This window comes from Molothrus ater, chromosome 6 (assembly GCF_012460135.2).
Source record: "Molothrus ater isolate BHLD 08-10-18 breed brown headed cowbird chromosome 6, BPBGC_Mater_1.1, whole genome shotgun sequence".
NCBI classification, from domain to species: domain Eukaryota; kingdom Metazoa; phylum Chordata; class Aves; order Passeriformes; family Icteridae; genus Molothrus; species Molothrus ater.
Window position 1 is genome coordinate 40,520,521 of NC_050483.2, and position 25,767 is coordinate 40,546,287.

The window sequence follows — 25,767 nt, forward strand, 5'->3', positions numbered from 1 at the left end:
AAGGGTTAATACAAACCTCTTCTTGCACTGCTCAACTTGTCAATGTACAATTCAGTCTCCCTTCCTGGCCTGGAAAGCAATTCTCCTCAAAGTCTGCTTAGTGACCTTCCAGACTAATGACCTCACCAGGACTTCTCAAGACAAATGCTGGGTTAATAAAGGACAGTCAGCTGCAAGATTCAGTGCAAGGATCCCCAGCAAGGGGATCCAACTTTATTCAGGCTATCATCTTTCATGCATAACATACCCCTTCTCTCTAGGGAAATGAGTAATAGCTGGGACCAAGGCCAGTATGTAGGCAAGCCTACAGTGTGTATAGGAAAGGAATAAACATTCTCTGACCTGTTATTCCAAAGAGAAAGGCGCATGCAATAGTCCATCTTAGCCAAGTTAATTACATGAACTGCTTCTGCCCTGAGGGAAAGCAATTGCACAGTTCTAAGCATCTACTTCAGATGCTTGCTTGAAAACACCCTCTGCTCCATGCCTTAATAGATTTTGCTTTAAATCAGGTAACTCCTATATCACCTATGGATGTGTAGATCAGGGTGGAGTGAGAACAGCAAAACAGTGAGGCAGCCACAGACTTTCTGCTCCCTCTTACATCAGGCTTTTCCCCTGTGACTGGTTGTTCCTGCAGTTTTAGTTTTCAAGTCAGTCAGAGATTATGCTGCTTGGACCTTAAGTGGAAAATCTTTCTTGTGGGAAGGGTAAACAATATGTTGAAGCAGAAAATAAATTATAAACCCCAAGAAACAAAAAAACCACACCCTGTCAGTTTTTACACTGAGAGGCCCAAGACTTAAGGTTCTCACATGTCTAAAAGCACACAGAAATTCATCCACTGAGCCTTAAGAGCACCATTCATGCAGCAACTGCAGGACTATGGCAGGCAAAGGCATATGACATGCTGTGGATAGCAGGCCATTACAGAATTAAGTTAACTCAACCAGGTTTGTTTTCCTGGATTATATTTTTATTTTGGCAAAGAGGGAGTGCTATCTTATCTCTAACCTCATTTTAAGGGAGGAAAGGAGGAGAGAAATAACAATAACTACTGCATTCATCTACTCCCAGTTCAAGAGCAGCTCCAGGCACTGGCCAATAACTAAATATATAGAATAAATATAGGGCTTTGCATCCAGAAAGAAAATAACAAAAAACTGAATAAAATTGCTAAGGTCTGAAGCCAAGGGTTTTTTTGGGTTTTGTTTTTTGGTGGTTTTTTGGTCTTCGGTTTGGGGGGGGGTTTTTTTTGTTCTTTTTCTGGTGTATAGAAATTAAAGACTGGATGGAACAAATACCTCTTTTGTTGTAGCATAAGCCAGTGTCTAGCTTAGTCCTCCCATTTGCCAGACTTGGACCTTGAAAGCTGCTGTGTTTGTCTTATCAAAGTTACAAAAAAATTTTCCAGCTATTATACAAGAGCACAGAATGTACAGTCTAAATCTGAAAGAAAATAAATAAATTTTAAAATAAATAAATAGAAAAATAGCTTCAAGACTAGAATGACATTTTCAGTGGAAGCAGGAGGACAACTTGTCTTGACAGGGGATGCCAAACATTTACAGCTGACAAAAGGAGTTACAGGCATGCCAGCTGTTTAATCTGTCATCCTGGTTATCATTGTAACAGGTGAGTTCCCTTCAGAAACTCAGTATCATGGTTAGAAACACAACGCAGAATATTCAATTCAGCTTGTGCATTTCAGCATGACAGTGCTATGGGAAGCACTACAGGCCAGGCAGCTACAGTCTGGTAAGAAGCAGGTCACAGCCAGCAATTCAATTAGTCTGCACAACAGGAAGCCTGAAAGGAGATGGTATCCCACTAAGGCTTGTGTGCTCCCCCTTGAGGTAAGCAACAAAAGGGTTCATTTGGATGACCCATGGATATGTCTGCAAATATCTAAACAGTATATCCAATAAATCTTCAATACTGAGGTGGTGGCATTGGGAGCAGTTATTGGACTGCAGCAACACCCTGCTTTGCAGACTGTTTGCCAACACCATCATCAGCACATCGTCAAGAGCAGGACTCATACCTTGATCCGCTGAGATGCGGAACTTCTTACGACCTCTTGGAGACTCCTCAGAGCAGACAAACTAAGGTCAAGTATATTTCAGAGCTCTGCCTTCACAAAGCAGGTGGCGTACAGAGCACTAACAATAAATCTGAAACTCCAGTTTTGTTGTTTTATATAACAAGCATTACTCCCACCTATGTGTTGGTTCCAGAGCTCCCAATCCTCCCACGTAATTTTTCAGGGCTGAGGAAACCCACTATCTTACATCTTGACACCATTTATATGTTGCATTTATAATAACACTTAGCCCTAGAGAATTGAACCCATGACTTTTAACTGAAGAAATACAGCTGCAGAAAAAATAAACATCAGTAACTCAGAAAGATAACTGGATAGAGTAGTCATGGGAAAACAGCTGCTGGAGAGATAGCTCATAAGAAAAAGGCATGGAGAAAGAAGACCTCAAACAGCAGCCAAGTTTCATTTATTACGAAGAGGAAAGATGATAGAGCAATTATATTGTTTACCACTCCTCCCATCCCATGTAATTGGGAAAACTGGTTATGAAGGGCAACCTCCTGAAGCACTGAACTTAAAACTGAGAAAATGAAGGAAGTCCAACTTCTATCTAAATAGAATAACTAAATACAGCCTAGCAGCTGTGGCGCAAATTAAACTGTTTTTTAGTAAAGATACTTAGTGAAATACTTGATTGTCTCAACAGCTGCATGCTCCTGCAGCTTAGGAGGCTGCTAAGAGGGAATGTACACACACTGCCAGCAGTCTCTGGCATCACTTCCCCTAAGCACCGGTCTCCCTGAACTCTACGTCACTACTAAGGTCACGTAGCTGGTAATTACCTCTGTGACACCTTCCCTTTCTGAGCATTGCAGATACTGCTGTTCTACTTTCATAACCATTTACAGATCCTTCTGTAATTCATCAGAAAGTTGTGTTAATGAAAACTCATCATGCATTTAGGTCCAGAAACAGTTTTAAGAGCTACATCTGGAATCTCAGTTCTGCATCCCATTACAATGCTCATTACCACAGGCTCTGATGTATGTGTGGGTGCTATCCTTAAAGCATCACAAAACACATTATTTTTCTCCCAACAACTATATGCTGGTTGCAATTTTACAGTTCGGAACTTTCTACCAACCCCACCTCCAAACCTCTCCTATAATCCCACACAGTCAAGAGGCACTCACAGGTCCCCAGATCCATTTAATATTAACTCCAAATTGCTCTAGAACACAGGGGTTTTTATTTTCCCAAAACAGACCACCTCCATAAGAGTCCATACCAGAGGTCCTTGACAGTGGTCAAAATAAACACAGAGATGAAGTTTTCAACTCTGCCTTTGTGTCTCTATACAGTCACTAGCCATGGTCCTGCATTTCTGCCACAGTTTCAGCTATGAGTGCCCAACAAATCATGAGTAAGCCAGGGCTTTGAGAGCTGCAAGTCACCCTGGGAACACTATAACCTCCAAAAAGAAGAATAAGGGGACTAGTAGGCATTGTCCTGGTGTTTCTCTGCACGTGACTCGATCTTCAGTGTTCAAAAACTTAACAATTCCAAGTGCATACCACATTATTTCATGCATGGAAAGAGAAAGCATTAGTTTGACCTGTGCAACATTAGATTTTCCAGCAACATATAGCTGGAACCTTAAAAGCTCCCTGAGATGCTTCCATGCAATTTGCCCACAAGCCAAGGTTTTGGTTTATATAAAATGGAAAGAGCACTTGTGATACTGGAACACAGGTCCTCCACCTGAGTTGTATCACAGGACTGGCAGGGTGCTTCAGGCAGTGCAGGCGCAACCAGTTCATCTGCTGGTGTATGGTGCACGCCTTATGGGTCTCAAGAGAGCTGGAGCTGAGTCTGGCTCTCTTATGGGCAGCTTTCATACATACACACACACACACACCCCTCCTCACCAGCTGACCTCAGACTCAGGATAGCTAAAGTTCTAAGTGCCAACACTATGTGTCACAAAATTTTTTGTGGTGCTTTTGGTTGGTTGCTGTTAAACCTTTAGTGTCTTCTAAGGTTCCTATTACAATGTTAACAGCAGGAGGGAGTCGTGTGCAACCAGGCTGCCTTCTGGCAACCTTTTGAGCCAGATAGAAAACAAAGCTCTCAGTTCACCCTTTTCTTCCCTCCCTTTATAAATACAACTACTTACAAAGTCAGAGTACTTGCCAGAAATCATTCAAACTGTGAAATAAACATGGTCATATAAATGCACATCTCTGCATCCATCCATCCCCCCATGTACCAGTGCCATGCCAGATCTATTACCTAAGGGCAAAATTATTCACACTCCCCCAAGACTGCTGTTCACTTACAGAAACTCACAAATGGTAGCAAAAGCCATCCAAACATCACCAGACAAATACCACACCATCTGGCAGGGCAAGAGGGGAATATGCAGTCCCTACATGCTCACAAGGGCACAGAACATAACTCCCTACCCCCCCACACACCTTATTTTTGTAGTTTACAGAAGTGAGCTGTAAAAGATCAGCAGTATTCCTTTCTTAGGGAGGAGGGCAAGGGTTCCTGAATGCAAATCTTTCGGGGGGGCTGGGGGCGGGGTGGGAGGTAGGGGATGGAGGGAGCAAGGCGAGCCCAATGCCAAAGAAGCCACCTCTGGGATTTAGGGATGTCTTGCCTCATTTCTTCCCTCTCTTCAACCTTCATTACTTTCTTGTGTAGTCAATTTGCCCTCTTTCACCGTGCAGCCAGCAAAACCTTGTCCAGAAAGTCTTCAGAGGTTCAGCAGCCAGAAATACGAGGTGCCACAGTTACTTTGTGGTATTTTCTTAGATTACAGTATTTTATTTTTCATTAAGGAAAGTAACATTTAAAATATCAAAGTCCCTCAATATAGAGCATGAAGAACAAACAATGTTTCAAGTCTCCTGCACCTTCCTGCAAAAACCTCAGGTGGGACTGGATTTCCTGCCTTGTTTGTGAACAGAGGATTCATAATGTTTCTGCCAATATTGGTTTCTGCCAAGACTGGTTTCATCTCTTAGGGAAAAACTGAGCACCAAATGTCAGGTTGAACTGGGGAATTTACTCTAGGAACAGGTACAGCTCAACTGCTTTTGTACTGGACAAAAAGCAGGACACCAAAGGTACACTGGGATCCAAGCGACTGCAGTCTGGCTCCAAGTTACACAGCCCTCCCCGTCCTCCCAATGCATGTCAAGAGTCAGGAGTTGATCCTAAGGGTTCTATCTACACCTAAACATGGCTGGGTGCAGAAGGATGCAGCATGGACTTCAGTCTGGCGCAGGAGATGGATACTACAGGTTGGCTATTGACCCCTGGCAGGCTGACTGCAATAGGGAGTGCACAAAGAACAGGGCAAGTGACAAGACCAGCTCTTCCATCTGATGGCTCTGCTGACTCTCACATGCCTTCCATCTTCATCTCTCTTTTGGGACAACCAGAGTTATAGCCTTCTGGGGTTATCATGCCTTACAGGGTAATTTTTTCCACAGGATATTCACTGTGAGGGTCCTAAATATTTTTGCTAAAAATGACATATTAGGTACCATTCTGAGACTGCTAGAAAGGAAGGAAGCCTTCCCCAAGGCTTCTAGGCTTTTGCTGCAGCTGAAAGAGCTGCTGTGAGTGGCTCTGTAGAACCACTGGTTCCATTCCTGGCAATCCCATTCCCTGGTCCATTAGTCACAGCAAGCAGTTTCAGGTAGAAACTGTTACACCACACAAACCCTTCTGTCAGCAAGTCAGCCCTTACAGATTATTAAGTAAAAGACATTTCTAAGCAGTTAGCAGATCCAATCTAAAAGGCAACACAACAACTAGCCCTGAAAGTACTGAACTATTACTGAGAAATTAAAAGAACGAAAAGAATTTGTTTTGGTGTAAAAGAGTATTAGCATACACATTCCATGCTCCTTGGTAGCAATTAAACTAACCAAAAGCAGATAGCATTGCCCCTCTCTTTTCCAGCTCCTTGAAAATCTTACACAGGGACAAATAACCATGGGTGTTATGTTGGTTCCTGCAGCACAAAAACACCTGCTAACCAAGGCAGTGGAACAAGGATCTCTTTAAGAGATGCTAATGCCTGAATACACCTATGAGCCCACTGGGAACACAGCTCAGGTTTGCAGAGATGCAGAAGATACCAATGCAAAAAGTGCTCCAACTCTCCCATCCCTGCATTTAGTGAGGGTGTGAGGGGATAAAAGGACTTTTAGGGCATGACAAGAAAAGGGTTTTCTTGCAAGCAGGTTGTGCAATCCAGAGTCTCAACTGCTGTATTCAGAACAACTTTTCTTTAGGGAAAGGGAACCAACACTAACTCTCTCTGAGGCTGGAGATCTCCAATCCAAAGCTAGCCAGCAGGCAGAGATGATCAGATGAACAAAAAGGATTTGGTAAGCCATTTGCCATCAAGAGGACATCTTCAGAGAGAAGAGAAAGACGGCCAAGCAGCTTCAGGGCTCCATCCTTGTACAGCCTGCGACCTGACAAAGAAAATGGGAAGAAACATCAACCAGAGACTGGCACCACAGATTAACTCTACACACTCACAGAGGGATGCTTGTCAATCCTCTCCTGTTCTTTCCCTGATAAATGAAGACTGCCTGCACAAACACTACATGCACCCTTGAGCCTAGATGTGAAAGCAGAGAGTACCCTACAATACTGCTGTTCATGGTTTCATATACTTGCAGGCATAGGAAGCAAGAATACACTAAATTCACCAGGTAGTTGCTTACATGAAAAGTTCCTTTCTTGAACTGTGGCCTAGCAATAGCTTCAGATTCTCCCCTGAGGAGGAATTAATCTCTTCATTCCTAACTGGTTCCCCAAACTTGATTCTGACATGACCCAAATCAGCTCCAAGAGAGTTCCTGGATGCATTTACATGCAGTCGTTCATGAACAAAACTGCTGTTTCAGGCAGCAGAGAGAAGGTGCCACTGTAAAAGAACCAAAGTCACCTCCTTCCAAGAACAGCAAGCATGTCGTCTCAGACTGACCAGAACTCCAAGCCTTGAACTCAGGACCCAGCACTGCCTGTTATCAGGAGCACAAGTAAGATATTTATACAGAAGAAAAGAATCTATTCTGTTCTAGCTTCCTCAAAAGTCTACACGAACATAAGCAGCCTCATTTTTTTCACAGCAAAGATAAAACAGTGTCTTCTCATGGTACATGAGCAAATGTTACTTCCACCTTGTGTATTATTTCAAAGACAGATCCTGTAGATCCACCAGCTAATGAAATGCACTGCCCATCTGGCCTGTCTCACAGTCCTCTTCCAATGTCACAGGGATAAGCCCTGCACTGCCACACTCACCCGCCTTGTTCTCCACAGGCTCTGCTGAGTAGAAAATGTAATCAACAGTGGCTCCAAGCCCCATGGGCATTGTTGTGACCTCTGGGCGTCCCCTCTGTGGCAAGAAGTGGCTGTAGACAGAGGTCAGGTTGAGGCCATGCTGGATAACACCTGAACACCTGCACACAAACAGTCACCAAGAAAGGAAAGAGAATTATGCCTTTTTGGTACTGCAGTCACAGCTGAATGTTCCCTTGCTGATGCAACTGTCTGAACTATTCCTATTTTATGAGCACATAAAATCTTTCAGAACTATTCGCTCCACTTACACCAAAGCAAGACAGACTCTGAATTTCCTTTGCCTTCAATACCCAGTCCTGTATATGCCTATGCCCTTCATTCTCAATCTCACCAACATAAAGCTGACAGAACAGCATCCTGATGCTGGGACAATCCTGGGTGGACCTAGCTCTTCCAGATAGCCCTCCTTACCCTCTTTCACTCTCACATTTACTTCAGCCTTTCCTTCAGGCAGATTTTCAGGAAAACAAGGCTGAGTTTGAAGACTGTGGTCATTGAAGGTGCACCAAGTTACCTTGGGACGAATGGCTGAGGATCTGGGTCTTTCACCGTGGCAGCAGGCTTGGGCCAGTGTGCAGGGCGGTCTGCAAAGGAGCAAAGAGATTCCAGCCAGACCTACACAGATCCCAGAACAGGCTGCTCATCCCAAGTCTGAGAAGCTTCTCCCGAAACCATATGAATCTTTTTGCCCAAGAAGAGCAGATAGCTTGGAGTCATGAATATCATAAAGGAAAATATCCAGAGAAAACACAAGCTGTAAGACTAACAGGAACATCTCTAGAGCAGATCAGTGCAAACAACTGAGAACTCATATTCTGTCCTGCTGAGTACATGTCCTTAAAGCATTCAATATTACCGAAGTCCAGGGTATTTCAACATTTGCCCTCAAAAGAAAGTTTGCTTGTCTTAGCCTACAGCTTACTCAAAGGGTGTCTAGAAAGGCAGAACAGAAATGGAGAAAGCAGAACTAGCCATGCCACAAGGCCCAGAGGTGCAGGAATGTCTACTGGGTACCAGCTTCCAGAGACATCTATTTTGGGACCATCGTGTATCATTACAGTCTTCAGGTTGTTCTCTGCCACCGAAGTCTTGAAGCAGAGAAAAGAAATATACGTATCTGTTTCAGCTTAAAAGTTTAGAAGAAAGAGCTTCAAGAAGCTGAATATCAGTGCATCTCAAGGAACACAGTCAGTGTGTATGAGGGAGGAAAGCGTACTTCTCTGAGCTCTCATGAAATCTAATCATGGTCACAGAAGGCACCCTTCTGCCTTTCCCTTTTCTCACCAGGCATTACCTCCACCTCATGTTTTCCTTGAAATCATAGAATCATACAGTTACAGAATGGCCTGGGCTGGAAGAAGTCTTAAAGATCATCTAGTTCCATCCCTCCATCCCATGGGTAAATATGTCACCCACTATATCAGGCTGCCCAGGGCCCCATACAACCTGGCCTTGAGCATTTTCCAGGAGTGTGGCATCCACAACTTCTCAGGGCAACCTGGCCCAGTGCCTTACTACCCTCTATGTAGAGAATTTTAGGAAGTTTAAAACCATTCCCCTTGTCCCATCACTATATGCTTGTGTAAATAGTCACTCTCCCTCGTTTTTTTATTAGCCCACTTTTAGTACTAGAAGGCCACAATGAGGCCTCAGTGGAGCCTTCTCTTCTCCAGTCCAAACTCTCTCAGTCTGTCCTCAGAAGAAAGGCTCCACTGAGTGGGGAGAGTGACAAGTTGCAAAGTCTCCCGTTAATACCTGGTTTAGCATCTGTCACACCTTCCAGGAGGACCAGCTCCGGTGGTCGTTCACAGGCAGCATCGCAAAAGCGGAACTGCAGCAGGAAGTCCCGGCTGTATTCGCGTCTCCCTGCAGAGAAAAGCACAAATTAAAAGAAGAAAGTAACTGCAGCAAAGTCATACCTCCAGGGAACACCTACCTATATTTCAGACCTTTGGGCCTCTTAGAGCTCTTTCGTTTGAGAGAGGCTTTTGTTCCCAAGCACTCTGATACCATGAGACTAGAAATCACCTGATAACCTACATGTAGAACAGATGTGTAAAAGTAGAAAAACAGAGCACAGCTATTCCTATCCCTCAGATGCAACAGTTATTGTCAGCACAAAGTAAGAATGTCCTCTCTGAGACACCAAAAGTTCAAGGGACTTTCAAGCAGATCAGTTAAGTGTGCAACTCCAGGAAATGTCTGCTGAGAAAAACATTTCTGGAGATCAGGCTGAATACAAGTTCTACATTCACAATTTCAACAAAAGCTATTTTGTGTGGGCTCCATTTTTTTAATCCTCTCAATGGATGCAGAGAACAGACATGATTGTAACTGGATCTTAGGAATGATTTCTTTACAGTGGTTTGCAAATACTATTCAAAACTACACCCCAAACACCCAGAGATTAAAGCAATGCCTGCTGAACATAGTTTACAACTGCACAAAAGTGTAAGTCTGGGAATATGAAAGAGACATAGAGCAAGTGTTACTGGTAGAGGAACATTCTAGGGAAAGAAAATGGCAGAAATCCAATAGGTTCTGGAAAAAAATGTATTTAACTCATATACAAAGTAGAAGAAGAGAATCTTTGTCAAGTTCCTCATGCAGCACATGCCCAAGCTACTCAGAGAGACAGCAAGGCCCACAAACTGCCCATCTTCAGCAAACTCATATTGTCAGTGAATACTGGAGCTCACCAGGTTTCTTTGGCTGGCACAGGGTGACATACTGGCACTTGTCTGTTACACCCAGTGAGCTTGGCCACAGTGGGGCCAGCAGCTTTCGTGAATACAATTGCTGGGAAAAGTCTTCCTGACCAGACACCTGCAAGAAGGCCAGGAAAGGAGAGCAACCATCAGTGACAGAGAGCAGATGTGCAAGCTATAGACAATGTACATATATACACTTGCCAGGAGCAAGACAGGAGAATGCTCTCTTAGAAAGGCATGAGCTAAGCTATTCAGAGTATGGTAAAGATATAGTAAACCTTCAGCTGTAGGGGACAGATATAACTAGCTAAAAGTCACCTGACAAGATACTTTACAGGTATCTTATTGAAGTGATGATTTAACTTGAATGATAACCATATATTTGATCACAGACACACAGTAAGACAACCACAAGAGACCCACTTCGAACTTTTTTAGAACAAAAAATTTTAGTAAGTCTTGGTGGAGTTGCATTTCCCTACACTTCCAGACACACAGGAACAAAAATTCCACAGGAAAAGAAAAAAAAAAAGACTTGATATTAAGTGATCTATTATCACAAGTGTGCCCTCAAGAGAAACCAGAAAAGCAGTGATGGAAACAACATGCACGCACTTGTCCGTTTCTTTCCCCTGCAGCGCTGGAGACACTGGGGAAGACTGCTGAATAATTCAATTCAGTATTAAGACTATTTCCTCACAAGAGGAAGAATGCAGCCATGCATTTCTCTAGCAGCAGACAATAAAGAGCTATCCAATCCCAATTCTGGCTGGCAACTACCTTCCAGGCTGGCATCCCATGGTAGGAAAGTTCACCATTCCGGATGAATTTGTAGAGTGGAGAATCAGGTACAGAGTTCAGGTCTCCACACAAGATGACAGGATAGTAGCTGCCTTCAGTAGTTCTTGCAATTTTGTCAATCTCTGCTAGCAGCAATGCCACCTGGGCCAGTTTGATATCTCCTCGACGGGGATTGAACAACACATGAGTGTTGGCCACACACAAAGGACTGACTGCATTCAGACCTAGACCTTCTGGGAGCACAGGCTGCAGCAGCAGCACCAAGCCCACATTATCCCGGTTGAGGATGTCCAGGCCAGGCCGGAAGTATTCTATGGGGCTGAGACTGATCAGCTGGAACCTGCTGTGCTTATAGCACACTGCACATCCATCTGTCTTCGTCCCGGTTCTCCGTTTATAGAAGCAAGCAAAGCCTGAAAAGAAACCATCACCTATTAAATGGTTTATCCACTCACTACCTCAGGCTCAGCAAGTCTGTATAGAAAAGGTTCCTACTACTTTGGGTACAGCAATATACCCAATTCTTTTCCAATAACCACCCTTTATTATTAATTATTGGGGGTATTTTCTCTCTCCTTGACCTTCTAGGGCCCTCTGTTTTGTTACTCTGATTTTTCAACTCAGAGACATCAATTACAAAAGAAAGGACAAAGGTCTAGGCAGATAGCTCAGAAGTAGGGCCAGCAGCCACCTGGCAAACAGGAAGAGGTCTCTTGAAACTGAGTGCATAGAAGATGTTAAGCAGGAAGCACTGCTTGGCCAGTTCCATGAGCTGGATGTACAGACCCACAAAAGCAGGACATACCCATCTCCTTGAATGTTGGTTCCAGTTGCTCCCAGTAATGGTTCTCTTGCACCTCCTGGAGACACAGAACCTGGAAGGAAGGCAGAGACCTCACTTGCTCCACAAGTATTTGCTAGTTACCTTGTTTTGTGGAAGGAAGAAAGTGGAAAAGTGCATTCACACACCAACCCTCCAAACAGAAATGTCATCACTTCATCTGTACTTTCCAGATGAAAAGCACTAACTTTCTGGGTCACAGTAGCATATCATTCAGTTTTTCAGCAATGAGATAAAAGATCCTTCATCCCATAGAGAGGACTCAAAGAATAAGAAATTCATGGAGTCCTCTTCTATGCAGGCTTCCCTCCTGTACTGCCTTAGAAGACAGGTCCTTCTTCCTCTACTTCTGCTGGTTATAAAAGTTAAGCCCTGCTATCGAAGTATGACTTCGAAGTTTCTACAATCAAAGCAAGACATACACCAAAAACACGGTCTGTGAAAGTCCACATTCTCAGACCAATCAGTGTCCAGTTACCAAGCAGGCAGTATCTTCCTAGGACTTGCCCCCATCTTTTTCTTTTCTTAATACTGTTAGATCAAACAAGGAATTCAAATTCTGGTGACACTGATGTAGAGAGGGCTTAGTCATACTTACATCAGGATCCCAATGCTGGATCTCCTGCAAAAGGTTTGGAAGGCGGTAGTTCCAGTTCAGGATGTCTGGATGACAGTGTACATAGAGATCAAGGCCCTGCTCCACCAGGTCCTGGGCAAGGATGTTGTAAGACATGACTCGAAATTCAAAGAGGGGAGTGTTTTTTGAGACCTGCTCTAAGACACAGGGCTGGACAGAAAGATCCTCCCAGTCTCTCCATAAGATCTCTATATGCAAGAGACAAAAAGCAAAGTTACAGCTGCACTGGGTACCTTGCTGATACTTTGGTTCCCCTGGGACCCAGAGAACAGCCATTCTCATTCCCCAAGCTAGGGCACTCTAGCCTCTGAACAAACCCACACCCACTCTGGTTTTCAGGTGCTCTTTCTGGATATCTATGGATAGTTGTCTGTAGGGATGGCATAACACATGATCAGAGTCAAGCATACTGAAACACCAGATCCACTTTTCAGTGCTTCCTAGAGTACAAAGCCAGCATTTGAGAACAGTAAGGAACATATATTGATATTCAGATCAGACAGTCTCACAGCACAGAAACCACTAGCTGCGACCAGCCCTCCTCAGCAAAAACTCACTTTACAGCTTTCACTAGCAGATCCTGTCAACTCTGCAGGGGCTACCAATGTCTTGCTGACAGCAAGCCCAAACACAGTAACCTGACCACATTCACTACAAATGCCAATCCCAAACTAAACATTAGATTAAGAGCCATCACTGACCATGGTAGGGCACCTCCGATGAGACAGGATAAAATGGCACCGCTTCCTGAATGGGCTGGGCTGGGAGCACTGGTGGCACTGCCTCTGCATCACATGCTAAACTCCAGGCCAGCACAGCTGGGTCATCATTCAGCACCTCCACATTGATACCAGCACAGCCAGATGTCTGGTGATCTGTCTGTGGGACCACAGCTGCCCAAGGAGCACTGCCTGCTACAGTCACTGTTTCCTCGGATGGTAATCTGGCCAGTTCAGCCACTGCATGATCCTGCAGGTCTGAAGAAGCCAAGGCATTTAGCTCCAAGTGCTGCTGATCAGTACACTGGGTGAGTTCCGGAGACGTATTCAGGTCACTGAGGCTGGACATCAATAGTTCTGAACCTTCTAACCAGTCACTAGTGAGTGTAACTGATACTTTCCTCACTGTTGGAACACTCTCACTGGCTGGCAAATTCCCTGCTCCTTCCTCCAGCCACTGCTGGAGAAGGGCTTCTTGCTCTTCTGGAACTGATCTTCCTCTGGTTGCAGCAAAGACACCTTCTATCTGGGTGGACGGGCTCTTCGCCAGAAGCACATTCTTTCGATAGGTAAAGAAAGCATCTGTCATTTAAAAACAAAATCAAAATCAAACAGCCAGAAATGCTTTCTTACTCATTATTTTCTTATTCCAACACATTTGCTGCAACTCTGTGCAATACAACCATTCAGTATAGTAACCCAAACAAATTATTTCTCTGAGGGAAAAAAGTTACAGTCTAAATAACTTCCCCTGCCTCCTCCAGAATGCTAAGCCACAGTCCAAATCCAGTCATATTAGTCCAAGCCACTGAAACTGCACACAATAGCAATGGCTTTATCAAATCTAGAGAATGCAATTCTAACTCATGCAGCAGCACAGAGAGTCAGCCAAGCTGAAAGGCCTTGTGGAAATATCAGCTCTCAGAAACATATGTAAAGGCAGTCTCTAAAAGTTAGTTGATCGTGCATGGGCTAAGAAGCTAAGAGAACATCTTTTGGAGCAAGTTTCATTCCAGGGACTGAGCAAGAAATAGCAGTCAGCTAAGAGAGTAAAATACATCACAAGAATGCATTGTAGAAGAAAAACCATTCTGTTACTAAGAGATGAAAAATGAAGACACATGGGGACCAACATATGCCTCATTAGAGAGAGTATATGCACAGAAGAAATCCTGATAATTCCAGATTACCTGATGACTGACATGTGGCAAAAAACCCACTTTAAACTGTTTTAATGTAACATTGAATACGGTAATATTTGTGCAGTAAAGTAGAAAAAGACAGAGATTCTTTTCACTTGCATCTATACAAGAGATGGCATTTACGCTTCACTATGAATTCTGCACAGACACTTGTCCCTACTGTTAACTAGCAATTACTGTTGATTACAAATCACTTTTTTCTCTGCATCCCTGTCAGTCAGCCAGAGCAGTAACATAAAGGAGTCAGTAACATTCATGTATAGTTTTACTATATCTTTTGTGTCAAAGTTTTCTGTATGTGTCAGAAATGGAGCTTTAAGAACCATACTCCTCTCTGTCAGTTTGTAATTAAGTTCATTAATGTCAGAAACACCAACACACCAAGGTAATGTTTCCACATGCCCCTGAGCAGGCACGATGAGTGCCTGCAAAAGCCTGTTAATACACAATAGGAGCTGAATTTGAGAGGAGTCAGCTCGCTGCTCACTATGAAAAAAGACAGGGTGCCAGCCCAGTAGTTGCTACAGGCCCAGGGACAGGTTCAGGCTGGAAGGTGGCTGTACATGAGCTCAGTAATCACAGACTGTGAAGTAGCAGCAGGATCTAGGGAAACTAAGTGAAATAGCGATGCACACAAAACATAAGTCCATCCACGAAGTCACCCGCAGGTCCTTGGGGGATCACAGATCTCTGAGCTGCCTATCTCCAAGCATCTCCCCAAGCCTAGAGAGCAGGTTGGCGGCAGGAGCTGGAGCCCCGGCGCAAAGTGCACTCTGCCTCTGCAGCACAACAGCCGGCAGCTGTTCCCTCCACACACGCAGCTCCCCGCTGCGGCCCGGCCCAGCAGCCCCACGCCCCATCTGCCTAGAGCCGGAGCCTTGGGAGCTCCGGGGCAGCTGCACCGACCCCAGCCGCCGGGCCGCACCCCCCTCAGGCCAGGGCGGGGGACGGCGAGGGACATCCCCGCCCCTCCGGGCCACCCCCGGCAGCTCCCCGTGCCCCCGCCGCCGCCCGCCCGGGGCCGGGTTACCTCGGAGGGCCTGGAGGAGCCGCGCCGCCGGCAGCAGCACGTAGCAGAGCACAGTGCCGATCATGCCGCCCGGCCCGGCCTCCACCGCCCCCAGCCCGGCCCCGCCGCCGCGCCGGCCCCGCCTCAGCTACGGCCTCACGGCGCGGGCTCGCCGGCGCCTGGCGTGCCCAGGCACTCACCGCCTCGGGCCCCCGGGGCTCGCAGCGGCTCGGGCCTGGCCCTCCCCGGGCGCCGCTCCAGGGCCGCCCGCTCCCGGGAGGCCGCGGCCCGTGGTGGGACGGCCCCGGCCGGGGTGGGGCCCTGCCTGCCCCGCTGTAGGGCAGGAGCGCAGCCTGCGGAGGGGCCCGGCAGCCGTGCTGTGCCTGAGGGGTCAGAAGCTGTGACCCTGGGCTGAGTGAAGGTTGCTTTATGGCTCCGCCACCCTGAAATTTGTGGTTTCAAACAAAAATTTTCACCCCCTGTTTCCAGAAATACAAACAGGAAAATTTCCATGATTTTTTGTCCCCAGGGAAAACACCCTTTGCTCCAGATGTTGCACAGGCTTTTAGAACAGCACTGATAATTGCTAAGGTTTTGCAAAGCACAACCTCTATGCGGCAGTGGCGATGGGGTGGGGGAGACAGCAGAGCAGGAGTGTGCCCTCACTTGGTGCTGCTGAGAGGTCATCAGAGGCTGGCAAAATCAGTCCTCACCTGGCTATGAGTACTCTGGCATTTGCAAGTTGAGATCCATCATGTGCTGAAACCAGGCAGTTGTATATGAAAAGCGAAGTCCTGGTTGAAGTCCAGAATTTCAATGTTTGCTTCACTCCACAATCACATGTTTTCAACATCTGAAGGCAAACAGATTGAGCTGAGCACACTACAGCTTTTTAACACCAAATACACATTTCTGACTTGAAATCTCAGTAGCCTTCTTCTAAACTCTGAGTACCTGCGATGAAGTCAAGATTCATACTATCCCTGCCTTTTGCACTGATGAGTGCTGCCAAAATGCCCCCTTCATGGTGACCAGCTGCCATCTCATGGGTCATAATTAAATGAAACACTTACTGATGTGCAGAAAATCACGCTGTGAAAAGCCAGTGTCCACAAAAGAGACAGAGGAATCTTGCAACTTTGAGTAAAGGGATGGAGTCCACTTGGCCATACTCCAATGGGGTCTCTCAAATTTTTGGAGGATACAGCCTCCTTTTCTCCTAAACTCATGGCTGCAGGTTGCCCTCTTCCTTTCCCCATTAGCTGAGGCACTAGGAAGGTACAGACTTCCCGAACCACGTACTACATATTGCCTTAAAGTTTAGAAACTCAAATTATCTAGCTTCTTCAAAAAATGCAGCTTAATATTCATTAAGACATTATGGACCATTTCTAAGACATTAACACCCGTTTCTTGTAAAATCCCCACAGCCATTCTTCCAGAACTTGATTGGTTCTTTCAGCTGGAGTTGTTTGTGAAGACATTGAGACCCATTTCTCCCATTAGTAATTAGCACAATGAGTGTCCACAGCTAGGATCTGAGATTATGTTATAATGTATATAAATAATAATCCTACCACTCTTTTTCAAATCCCCATTTACAGAACACCACAGACCATCAAAGAAGGGACTTGTCTCAAATCCCACAGATGTCTCTGGGAAAGCACTGGACTGTGGTCTCCCATCTCCTGTTGCGGTAACCAATCCATCATTGGTTTCTAGTCAGAGAATGTAGGATGTTCTCCAGAGGAAGGATCTGCAACATTAGGAGCTCGTGATTGGGTCATTTAATACCAGCTTGTTCCTTGAAAGGAAAGATCTAAGAAAAGATCTTCAGACCCAACCCACATCAGAATACTCAGACTGAAATCAGAGAAGAATGTTAGCTGATGCTACAAACAAGCAAGCAGCTATGGCCAAATAGCCACAGTTGTTTGGCCTACACTAGAAAAATATTTTCAAATTTTGGCAATACAAACAAAGCTGACAATGGTCACCTGCTTCAGGGTCAAGCCTTCCACTGGACTTTGTGGTATTTTGGTTTTTATCCAAATGTAATCCTTCCACAGTCTCTAATGACTGGACAGTTTGAGAGGTCTAGAACCCAAGGGAATAAAGCCACAAAATTTGTCCTATTATTTGGGAAATAAAAATATTTTTAAGTCTATAAATTATTTCTGCTCAACCTTTATCAGAAAGCCTCTTCTGTTACAGTTTTAGTTTTATCACCTTAGGAAAAGTCACAAAGTCCTCGGTAAAAAAGATGTAAAATAATAAGCACTGAACCACTTTTGGCACCAACAGTAGTTGGTGGAATGAGTGAGTACTTGATTCAAGGCCCCATTAACTGCTGACATGTTTACAAGCCACACTTTATTACTGAACATACTGGGAATTTGGCAGTAGGGAAGTCTGAATCTGTTCCAGACTAAAAAGGTGAATGCATTCCTATCTTCATCTCATTTAACACTATAACTGCCACAGTCTGACTTTATCATGAAATTGTACAAACTGGAACACGAACTTAAAGGAGACAAGAACATTTAGCAATGGCCTCACGTGACTTTTTGATACATTTGGGAGGAAACGGGGAAGGTCCACAGCCAAAACCATAGCTATTCGCAGTTATTGTGAGCTGACTAGATCCCAGAATGATGGGGTTTCTGGCACTGAATGTCACCCTTAGGAGTCAGAAGGTGCAGGCAAGGTTACATAAGGGTGATATGGCAGCACAGAGCAACCACAGGCTCTTCAGGGCTTTCTCACAACATCGGGAAAGCCCCTGCAAACAGCACATAGGATTCTCCTGTTTATAAGCAGCATAAATCAAGAACTCAGGTCTTACAAGTGGCACCATTCCTCCTGGAGATGTTTTAACACCAAGCAGCTGTGCTTTAACTGTGTAGGTGTGAGAAACATACAGGACCTAGGAGGTGGCTGTGAACTCTTTATTTACAGAAGAGAAAAAGCAAATGAACCTGTGACTCACTAGTGGTGACACTGAGAATGAGTCTGAGAAGGATGCAGGTGCAGGGCTTACTTACTAGCAAACTCACTCCAGAAATTCTCAGAAATTGCCAAAGAAAAATCAGCAGCAGCTAAGAGGGACTGTGGTTGCACCAGGCTGATCACCAGTTGGGAAGGCTTCTCTCCTGAGGCCAGGCAGCAATGAGAAGAAGGGTGGCGAACAGGGATCCAGAGTACCAGTGACCAGAGGTGGGAGCTGCCATCTGGGAGCACTTGAAAAAAGCAAAATGAATCATTAGAGGACTTGGCAGTACCAGCTTCCAGGACACTCCACCGAGCTGCCCCTACTGCCTCTAAGAGATGTCAGAGCTCAGCATCTTTTGAGACCAGATCTTGTCTGAGCTCTTCATTGTCCAGAAGGACAGGCAGGGCATGGGGGCAGCAGGGTTTTCTGAACCTGCTGCTCTCAGGCTCTGCTTGTACACAGCAGAGTCAGGTGCCAGGGCTGCTCACAGCTCTTTGGCCTGACTTCCTAATTTAGCATTACAGTTCCCCTCAAAGTTCTAAACCTCCTTTGGCCTGTCATTTAGTCATTACATGTTAATTTCTTATTTTCCTTTGTTGCTATGTATGCAATTGTTTCTTAATGCAATTACTGTAAGGCATGGGGGACCACTCTTCTAGACTTGTTTTTTCTATATTTAAATAGCTCATAATGCAATTTATGAAGTGCCAAAATGATTTCTAAATGTACCTCAGAAGGCTCAATCCACACTCCGTGGGACTGACTAATGTACTGGGCACATGACTTGTCTCATGACTTTTTTACATGGGATTTAAGCCTATTTTTACCCTTTCTTTTGTCTTTCTCACACTACAGTAATGTAAGTAAACCCATCATTTGACAAATAAAATCTGGCAGAAGGAAAGGGTCTTAATAAAGGAGATGCAGCTGCAGAGCTGGTTGAAGTGCGGTGATGTGGGTGCCAGCTGGCCAGTCTTTTCCCCTTATAGATCTGAATGAATAGCTGAACTGCTCCACATTCCACATCAGTGCTAGGTGACACCCAGGAAGGGTACAAAATTACAGGTTAATAACCTGGAGCTCTAAAGGGCAATAGAGAGTAAGGGGAAAAGGTAGTAAAAGCAGTGACAGGGACTGAAAAGGAAGATTCATGGTAGAAAAAAAAAATGTATTAAACTATTAGCCAGAAATTATTTTGGCAGAATAACACTTCATAATTTTTTCATGCATTTAGTCCCCTTAAAAGGGAATTTTCCAAATTCTCTTTCTCTATAACTATAAAATAAACTATGAATTGTGGACAAGAGAAGCTGTATCACTTCCAGTGAGTCTGCTTACACTCAATCCCAATATACAATGGCATTCAAATGCTTTTTCTTCTGCCATGCAGGACAAGTATACTACAAAGCATTCCCAGAGTCTGATCACAGAGTCAGCCCCTGTGCCTGGGGAGCTGTCAGTCAGTTCAAGAGAGGTAGGAGCAGCTGGTATGGTTTTGGTTTGCATGTTTGTGGGGAAATGGGATGAAGATAAAAAATTGCTTTGCCTGGTGGGCTCAGAAATTGAGAAAGGGGAGAAAGGTAGCTTGTGAAGGAATAAGAACCTAATGTGGGAGAACTGTGAGTTCCCTGCACATGGCCTGAAGAACTTGAGGAAAGCTTAGCCCCAGAGTTAGCCCTTCCCCACACTGGAGCCAGCACCACATGCATGTAGTGCACAGGGAGTGCTAGGCACAAAGCAGGGTTGCAGGAGTACATCTCCAGCATGTTGAAGAGGGGCTTCAGTACAACAAATGGAAGATCTGTCACATCCAGGGAGTCACATCTCTGCTAGGCTTGCATTGACAAACTGAATCTGCTTCATGACAGACCAGAATGAAATGTCCAAAATGAGTGAGCCTCAGGAGTCTGTCTTGCTGGCTGGTGCCTCAGCAGAGAAGGCAATGCAAGCTCCTGACACTGACCTAGGAGTTGAAACTGAATGGTTTCTGACCATCTGCACTCACTAGCCTTTCCTTACTGTCAGAATTGTACCTACCAACTGGTATGTATCCAAAAAGGAGCCAAGGACATGATCCTGCCAAAATTCTAACAGCCACATGTAATCTGGCTATTGAGAAAGGCAGGAGGGGAGAGGGGGAGAATGGGAATTTCCATTTAAGAGCTCTCCCTTTGACATTAAACATCTTTCTTCAACTACTTTCTACACACCAGGGCTATTTATTTGTTCTCTATTGTCTCCTCTAGTTGTTAATAGAGCAGCAGGAGGAGCTAGCTGAAACCAGGAATGGGACTGCATCCCTGTTTGTGCACTCCTGATGAAACACTGTAGCTAGCACTTGCGGTCTGCACACCATGGGTTTGCCACAAGCCTTCTAGTCTTTTCTGGTGGCTCTCCTCTATTTTCTGCCTTGTGAAATCAGTCATCTGATAAAACAAGTCTTGCGATCATTTTTGTTACAGTAAGATTTATCCATGATTTAGGAAGAGAACTTTCTAACTTGTTATAAATGGAAGGAAAGTCAAAAAACATAATAACACAAGAACAAAGACTATCTTGTTGAAGGCTACAGACTGAACTGGAAAATGACTTTGTTGAGAGGGAAATTTGTCTTGAGGTTAGACTGCTGAATGCATATAGCAGCATGGAGAAATATGATCTCCAAGTATGGGGTTTGATGAAGGAATTCCAAATGAGAGGTTTTTGTGGAAATACAGCCTCCAGCTGCACTGATATGTCTCACTGCAGCTGTGTCAACAACACCAAGATGAAAATGCTGGCATTCTTTCTGCTGGTTGTAAGCCAGAACGTTCTGAGCTGCCCTACCTCTGCTGGCAATATCAGCTGCATGTTTAAATTAAGGGGGAAAAAAAGTTTTTACCTGATGTCAAAAGTTCTCAGTTACACAAAAAAAAAAAAAAAAATCAGTCATGTTGCAGACTGGTGAGAAGCTGCAGCAAGTCACAGGATGACAAGTGGATAAGAATCAAAGATACATTTACTCCTGAAAGTCTGGGATAAAGGCATGGGGAGAACCAGGGGATGATAATGCATAAGGAGTAAAACTGTGCTGTTGTTGCATAGTGTTACTTAATTTTATTAAGTAGTTTAATTTATTTAATAGAGATGGGGGACACAATGCACCACTCATCAATATGCTTTTTCTCTGTAGATCCTGAGAAGGCCTTTGCTAATATTATAGGCACAGAGCCCATATACTTGGAAGCACACAAGCTGATGGAAGTGGTGCCTGCCTCACACTTGATTCAAAATTTGGCTAAGCCTTACATAAATCTGAACCACCATGGTCTAGGACCTAAAGGTGTCAAAGACATTGTTAGTGGTGGTGAGTAGCCAGTAATGGTGGGGCCAGTGTTCTCAAGAACAATAGGAATTTTAGGCCTCTCTCAGGCCTGGAAGTCATCAATGAGTACACAGTGTGGGAGTAAAAAAACATAGGAATCCAGGGCATCCCTAATGTTTCTCATCCTCTGCACATGAAAGTTTTGTGTGGCAACTGATGTCCTTTAATGGAGTTACCTCCAAAATCAACTGATGCTCTTCCATGGAACACAAGCCCTCAGTGCTTCTAACCCCTACAGGGCCACAGATAGGGCTGGAGGGACTCCTGTATGTCTTTGTTTATCTTTCTGTCTTCCCAGTCCAACACAACCATTACACAATTAGAGTTTGAAGACAGCTGCATTTTGGTAGAAGGAGCTGTATGCATAGGAGAGATGTTGTGAGAGAATTCATCCCTTCAAGACTTGTACCTGATCTGACATATTTTGTAGTCAAAATTATTGCTCATCAAATTCAATCTTCTGAAAGAAAACAAATTTTAACCAAACAACTGTTCTTCCCAGGCAAAAACATTCGAATCCTGAAAGTCATTATATTTTCTGCTGCAATACTTTTATAATGTACAAGCTTCTGAAAAGCAGAAGTATGCATGTAGTGGCAGTCTGGTGAGTCTGGAACTGTTATCTTCATTAGCAGATGTGATAGTAATTACCATAACTAAGTCATTGTAGTTTATGCTTGGCCAACAGAAAACATGTTTTTGTTAGAAAATTTCATTCTCCAACATGACACGGAGAAACTTTTCTAAATAGATTAAGGGAATAATGCTAAATGTTCAGATATGAACTGGTGGAAATGTTCCTTCAGTTTGAAACTGGGATATACAAAATGCATTTTGTTAGGCCATGGGATCTGTGTTACACTGAAAGAAAAGAGTCTTGGCAAAATGCCTCTTGGCTCACTGAAGACAAAGATCTATGTGAAACTGATGACTCTAGGGCTTTATTTGTGTTAGGAAGGATACAGGGTTAAATACACCTATAACCTACACATTATAATTACTGTCTGGCTAACATTTCTTATGTTGCTCATCTTATATTATTCCCTTGGTATCCTGGGCACTAAGAAGACAGTAAAACCAATACAGTCTTTGGACCCATCCTTCTTATACTCCCTTCTTTTCTTCCAGAACATCTCTAATAAGAACCTAGACACATCAGGAGATAAAGCCATTGCCAGTTTGCTTTTGGTTAATTTGTCCTACCTCAATGTTTTTCAGCTCTTGGGGGCTGTGTGCACACAAACACTGATGGCAGTAGAAGTGAAGTAACATGTGTTTCATTCCAGTCTCTCACCCTGAAAATACTACTCAGACTATGGGCAAAATCAATCTCTCAGCTATGTCTCTGATGGGAACCCAGATTAATAGTGGAAAGCTAGACTTAAATGATTAAATATTTGACCTGCTCAATTTCCAGCATCTCTGAAAACCAGTCCCTAAAGAGGAACTTAGTTAATTTCTGGAGCATCTCCCACATCTTTGGGCAATTCCACTCCACAGAGCAAAGTAGTAAAGTGACAAACTTCCCTATCAGGTTTGGCTGAGGTAGAGTTAATTATCCCCATAGCAGCCCTCATATTCTGTGATTTACATTGGTCGCTAGAAAGGTGTTGATAAACATAGGAAAATTTTGGCTCCCAAAGCATCAATCAGTGTCTCTCAAACATCCCCCCTCTTCACCACTTGGCTGGTGGTAAGCAAGACCTTAGGAGGGAACATAGCTAAGACAGCTGATCCAATCTCACCAAAGGGATATTCCATACCATATGACATCTCCTCAGCAATAAAAGCTAAGAGAAAGTCAGGGGGTAAAGGGAACGGAGGATGGGAATCTGCAGCACATTTGTTATTATAATGTTTGTCTCCTGGACCACTATGTGTATGCACCACTATATAACACCATATGTACTAAAGCCTGACTTTCTGGGAAGTGATGGGAAATAGAGAATAAATATTTTATTTTCCTTTGCTTTAGTGTGTGACCTTTTCTTTTGCCTAATTAAACTGCCTTTATCTTGATTCAAAATGGCTTTTTCTATCTTATTTTCTCCCCCGTTCTGCAAAGGAGGGGAGTGACAGGCTTGGTGAGCACCTGATGTACAGCCAAGGTCAACCCACCACAACTTCTTACAGCCAGATATGGACTGTGATGGACTGGAGGTTTTACCTAAAAGCACATCTTTCTGCAGACCCCAGCACAGCACCACAGGAGAGATCAGTGCATTATTAACATACTTTTCTTCCCCAAGAAACAACTTTGGAGAGGAGACTGCACCATACTTTGCTGAGGTATGAATAGTGAATTACCTGAAATCCAAGGTCATCTGCAGCCCTCACTTGGCATGATTTCACTTGGCAATGCCCACATGATTTCCTGGCATAATTCTGCTAAGTGCTTAGTACAGAAATAAGAGAGGCTGAGAGGACACAGTGTTGGATGAACTGCATCAACATTTTTTCAGAACAGCTGAAAAACAAATCTTCAGAACCTTCAGTTGTGTAAGAGAACACAACTTCTTAAAGTTGTGTTCATAAATACCTGGTGGATAGTACAAAACACAGGGCATCCAGATCCAGAGCTTTCTAGCTGGCTCACAGGCTCACCCTCATCCCCACAGGTGACTCTAGCAACTATGAGTTGTGTATGGGAACACACATGCAGCGTGAGAAACCACAGTAACAGAGCAGTCTGTCAGAGAGGAAGGAGCTAAAAGAGAAGTCTTTCAGAGCTTATAAAGCAGAAAATTACTAAAATCCCAGAGGATTTGAGCCATTGTTTGTTTTGATTGCAAAGTTCAGGAGCTACTTCAGTTTTTCATAAGTAGCCCAAACATAATGGTTTTAGCCATTGCACAGTAAGCAGCAAGAGACACAGACTAGAAAGGAATAAAATAAAGCTGCCTAATCTGTCTGTTCAGAGAGAGAAGCTGAGTGTGCTAGTAGTCCTTCAGAGGAAAAGCAAAAAACCAATTAGTATTTCAGTAATCTCAGATGCTGTTACTACACTGTGAAAGACTTGCATGAAAATCTGAATGCCCTTCTTCCCTCAGTATGTTCCACACACCTGCTACCATGATGGCCACAAGCATCCAGTGTTCCCTGAGCATCTCAATAATGCAATGCCTTCTGTTTCATGAACGCCTTCCTTCTCCTGGTTCAGTATTTCCACTGATATGTTATCTCTTTCTAATAAAAGCCCGTATATTTAAAATATGGTACAATTACAACTGAAGCGAGGGCAAGGCAATGTGCTCCTGCCTTGAAAAAGCCTGCAGGCAACACAGAGATCAGTACTAAAACTTTTGACCTTCCTAGTCCAGAAAAATGCCTCTCCAAAATTCAAGGTTTTACATCTCTTCTCTCCTTCAGCTCACTTGAAGCAGGAGCAGCAGAGATTACTGCAGAATCTGTTTCTTTCTGTTTTGTTTCTAAAAGGAATATTTTTAAGTCAGCTAAATTCACCATCTGTCTCCATCCAACCTTCCATACATGGAAAATTTGGATGAGAAATTCCCCCTGAGAATGCGAAGCAAGTGTTGGCAGCAAGTCCTATCCCTCCCAGTGTCACAGCAGACATAAATGAATTCACACATACCCTGCTCTAAGTAGAACTTACACCTTGAGGTGTGTGATGCATGTGAATTGGCACTGGCACTTGTACAGCTGGGCACAGCTATCATGTGAAGCTGAATTCCTCTCCTCTGATAATCAAATATAAGTAGAGTGAGTCTTGATATTTTAGATGTTGCAAGGAGAATCTCGACATTTTTCACAAAACCCAGGCAGTGTCTATTAATATAAGAAATCCTCCCTCTCTCTAGCTTTCTCCTTCACAATGTAAATGATTTGCTAAGAATTTATTCAAGCACCGGATAAGCTGTCTTTGCCACGCAGGGCAATGCCACGGCACTACCTAAAATAGAGGAGTATTACCAAGCCCTGGCAAACGAAAGCCAAAACTGTCTTCTAGTAAGACAGGGGTCAATAATCCCTGAAAAGGCAAAACTGAATAACCAGCTAAGATTTCTCCAGAGGTGAGAATTGAGAGCT

The 25,767-nt window shown here is 44.1% G+C and overlaps 1 protein-coding gene across 2 annotated transcripts; it reads right to left on the reverse strand.

Annotated features, from left to right (window-relative positions):
• Nucleotides 1–178: 178 nt before the first annotated feature.
• Nucleotides 179–15,645, reverse strand: ANGEL1 (angel homolog 1). Of its 2 annotated transcripts, none has more exons than XM_036384823.2 (10): nt 15,562–15,645; nt 13,133–13,732; nt 12,393–12,619; nt 11,759–11,828; nt 10,933–11,366; nt 10,141–10,267; nt 9,197–9,307; nt 7,956–8,025; nt 7,382–7,539; nt 179–6,543 (listed from the first exon to the last, which is right to left on the reverse strand). In XM_036384823.2, the coding sequence occupies exons 2-10, from the start codon at nt 13,497–13,499 to the stop codon at nt 6,374–6,376; spliced, it is 1,734 nt and encodes a 577-aa protein (XP_036240716.1). In that variant the 5' UTR covers nt 13,500–13,732; nt 15,562–15,645; the 3' UTR covers nt 179–6,373. The 2 variants fall into 2 exon arrangements, with proteins under 2 accessions (XP_036240716.1, XP_036240715.1); XM_036384822.2 differs by lacking the exon at nt 15,562–15,645 and adding an exon at nt 15,383–15,484.
• Nucleotides 15,646–25,767: the final 10,122 nt, after the last annotated feature.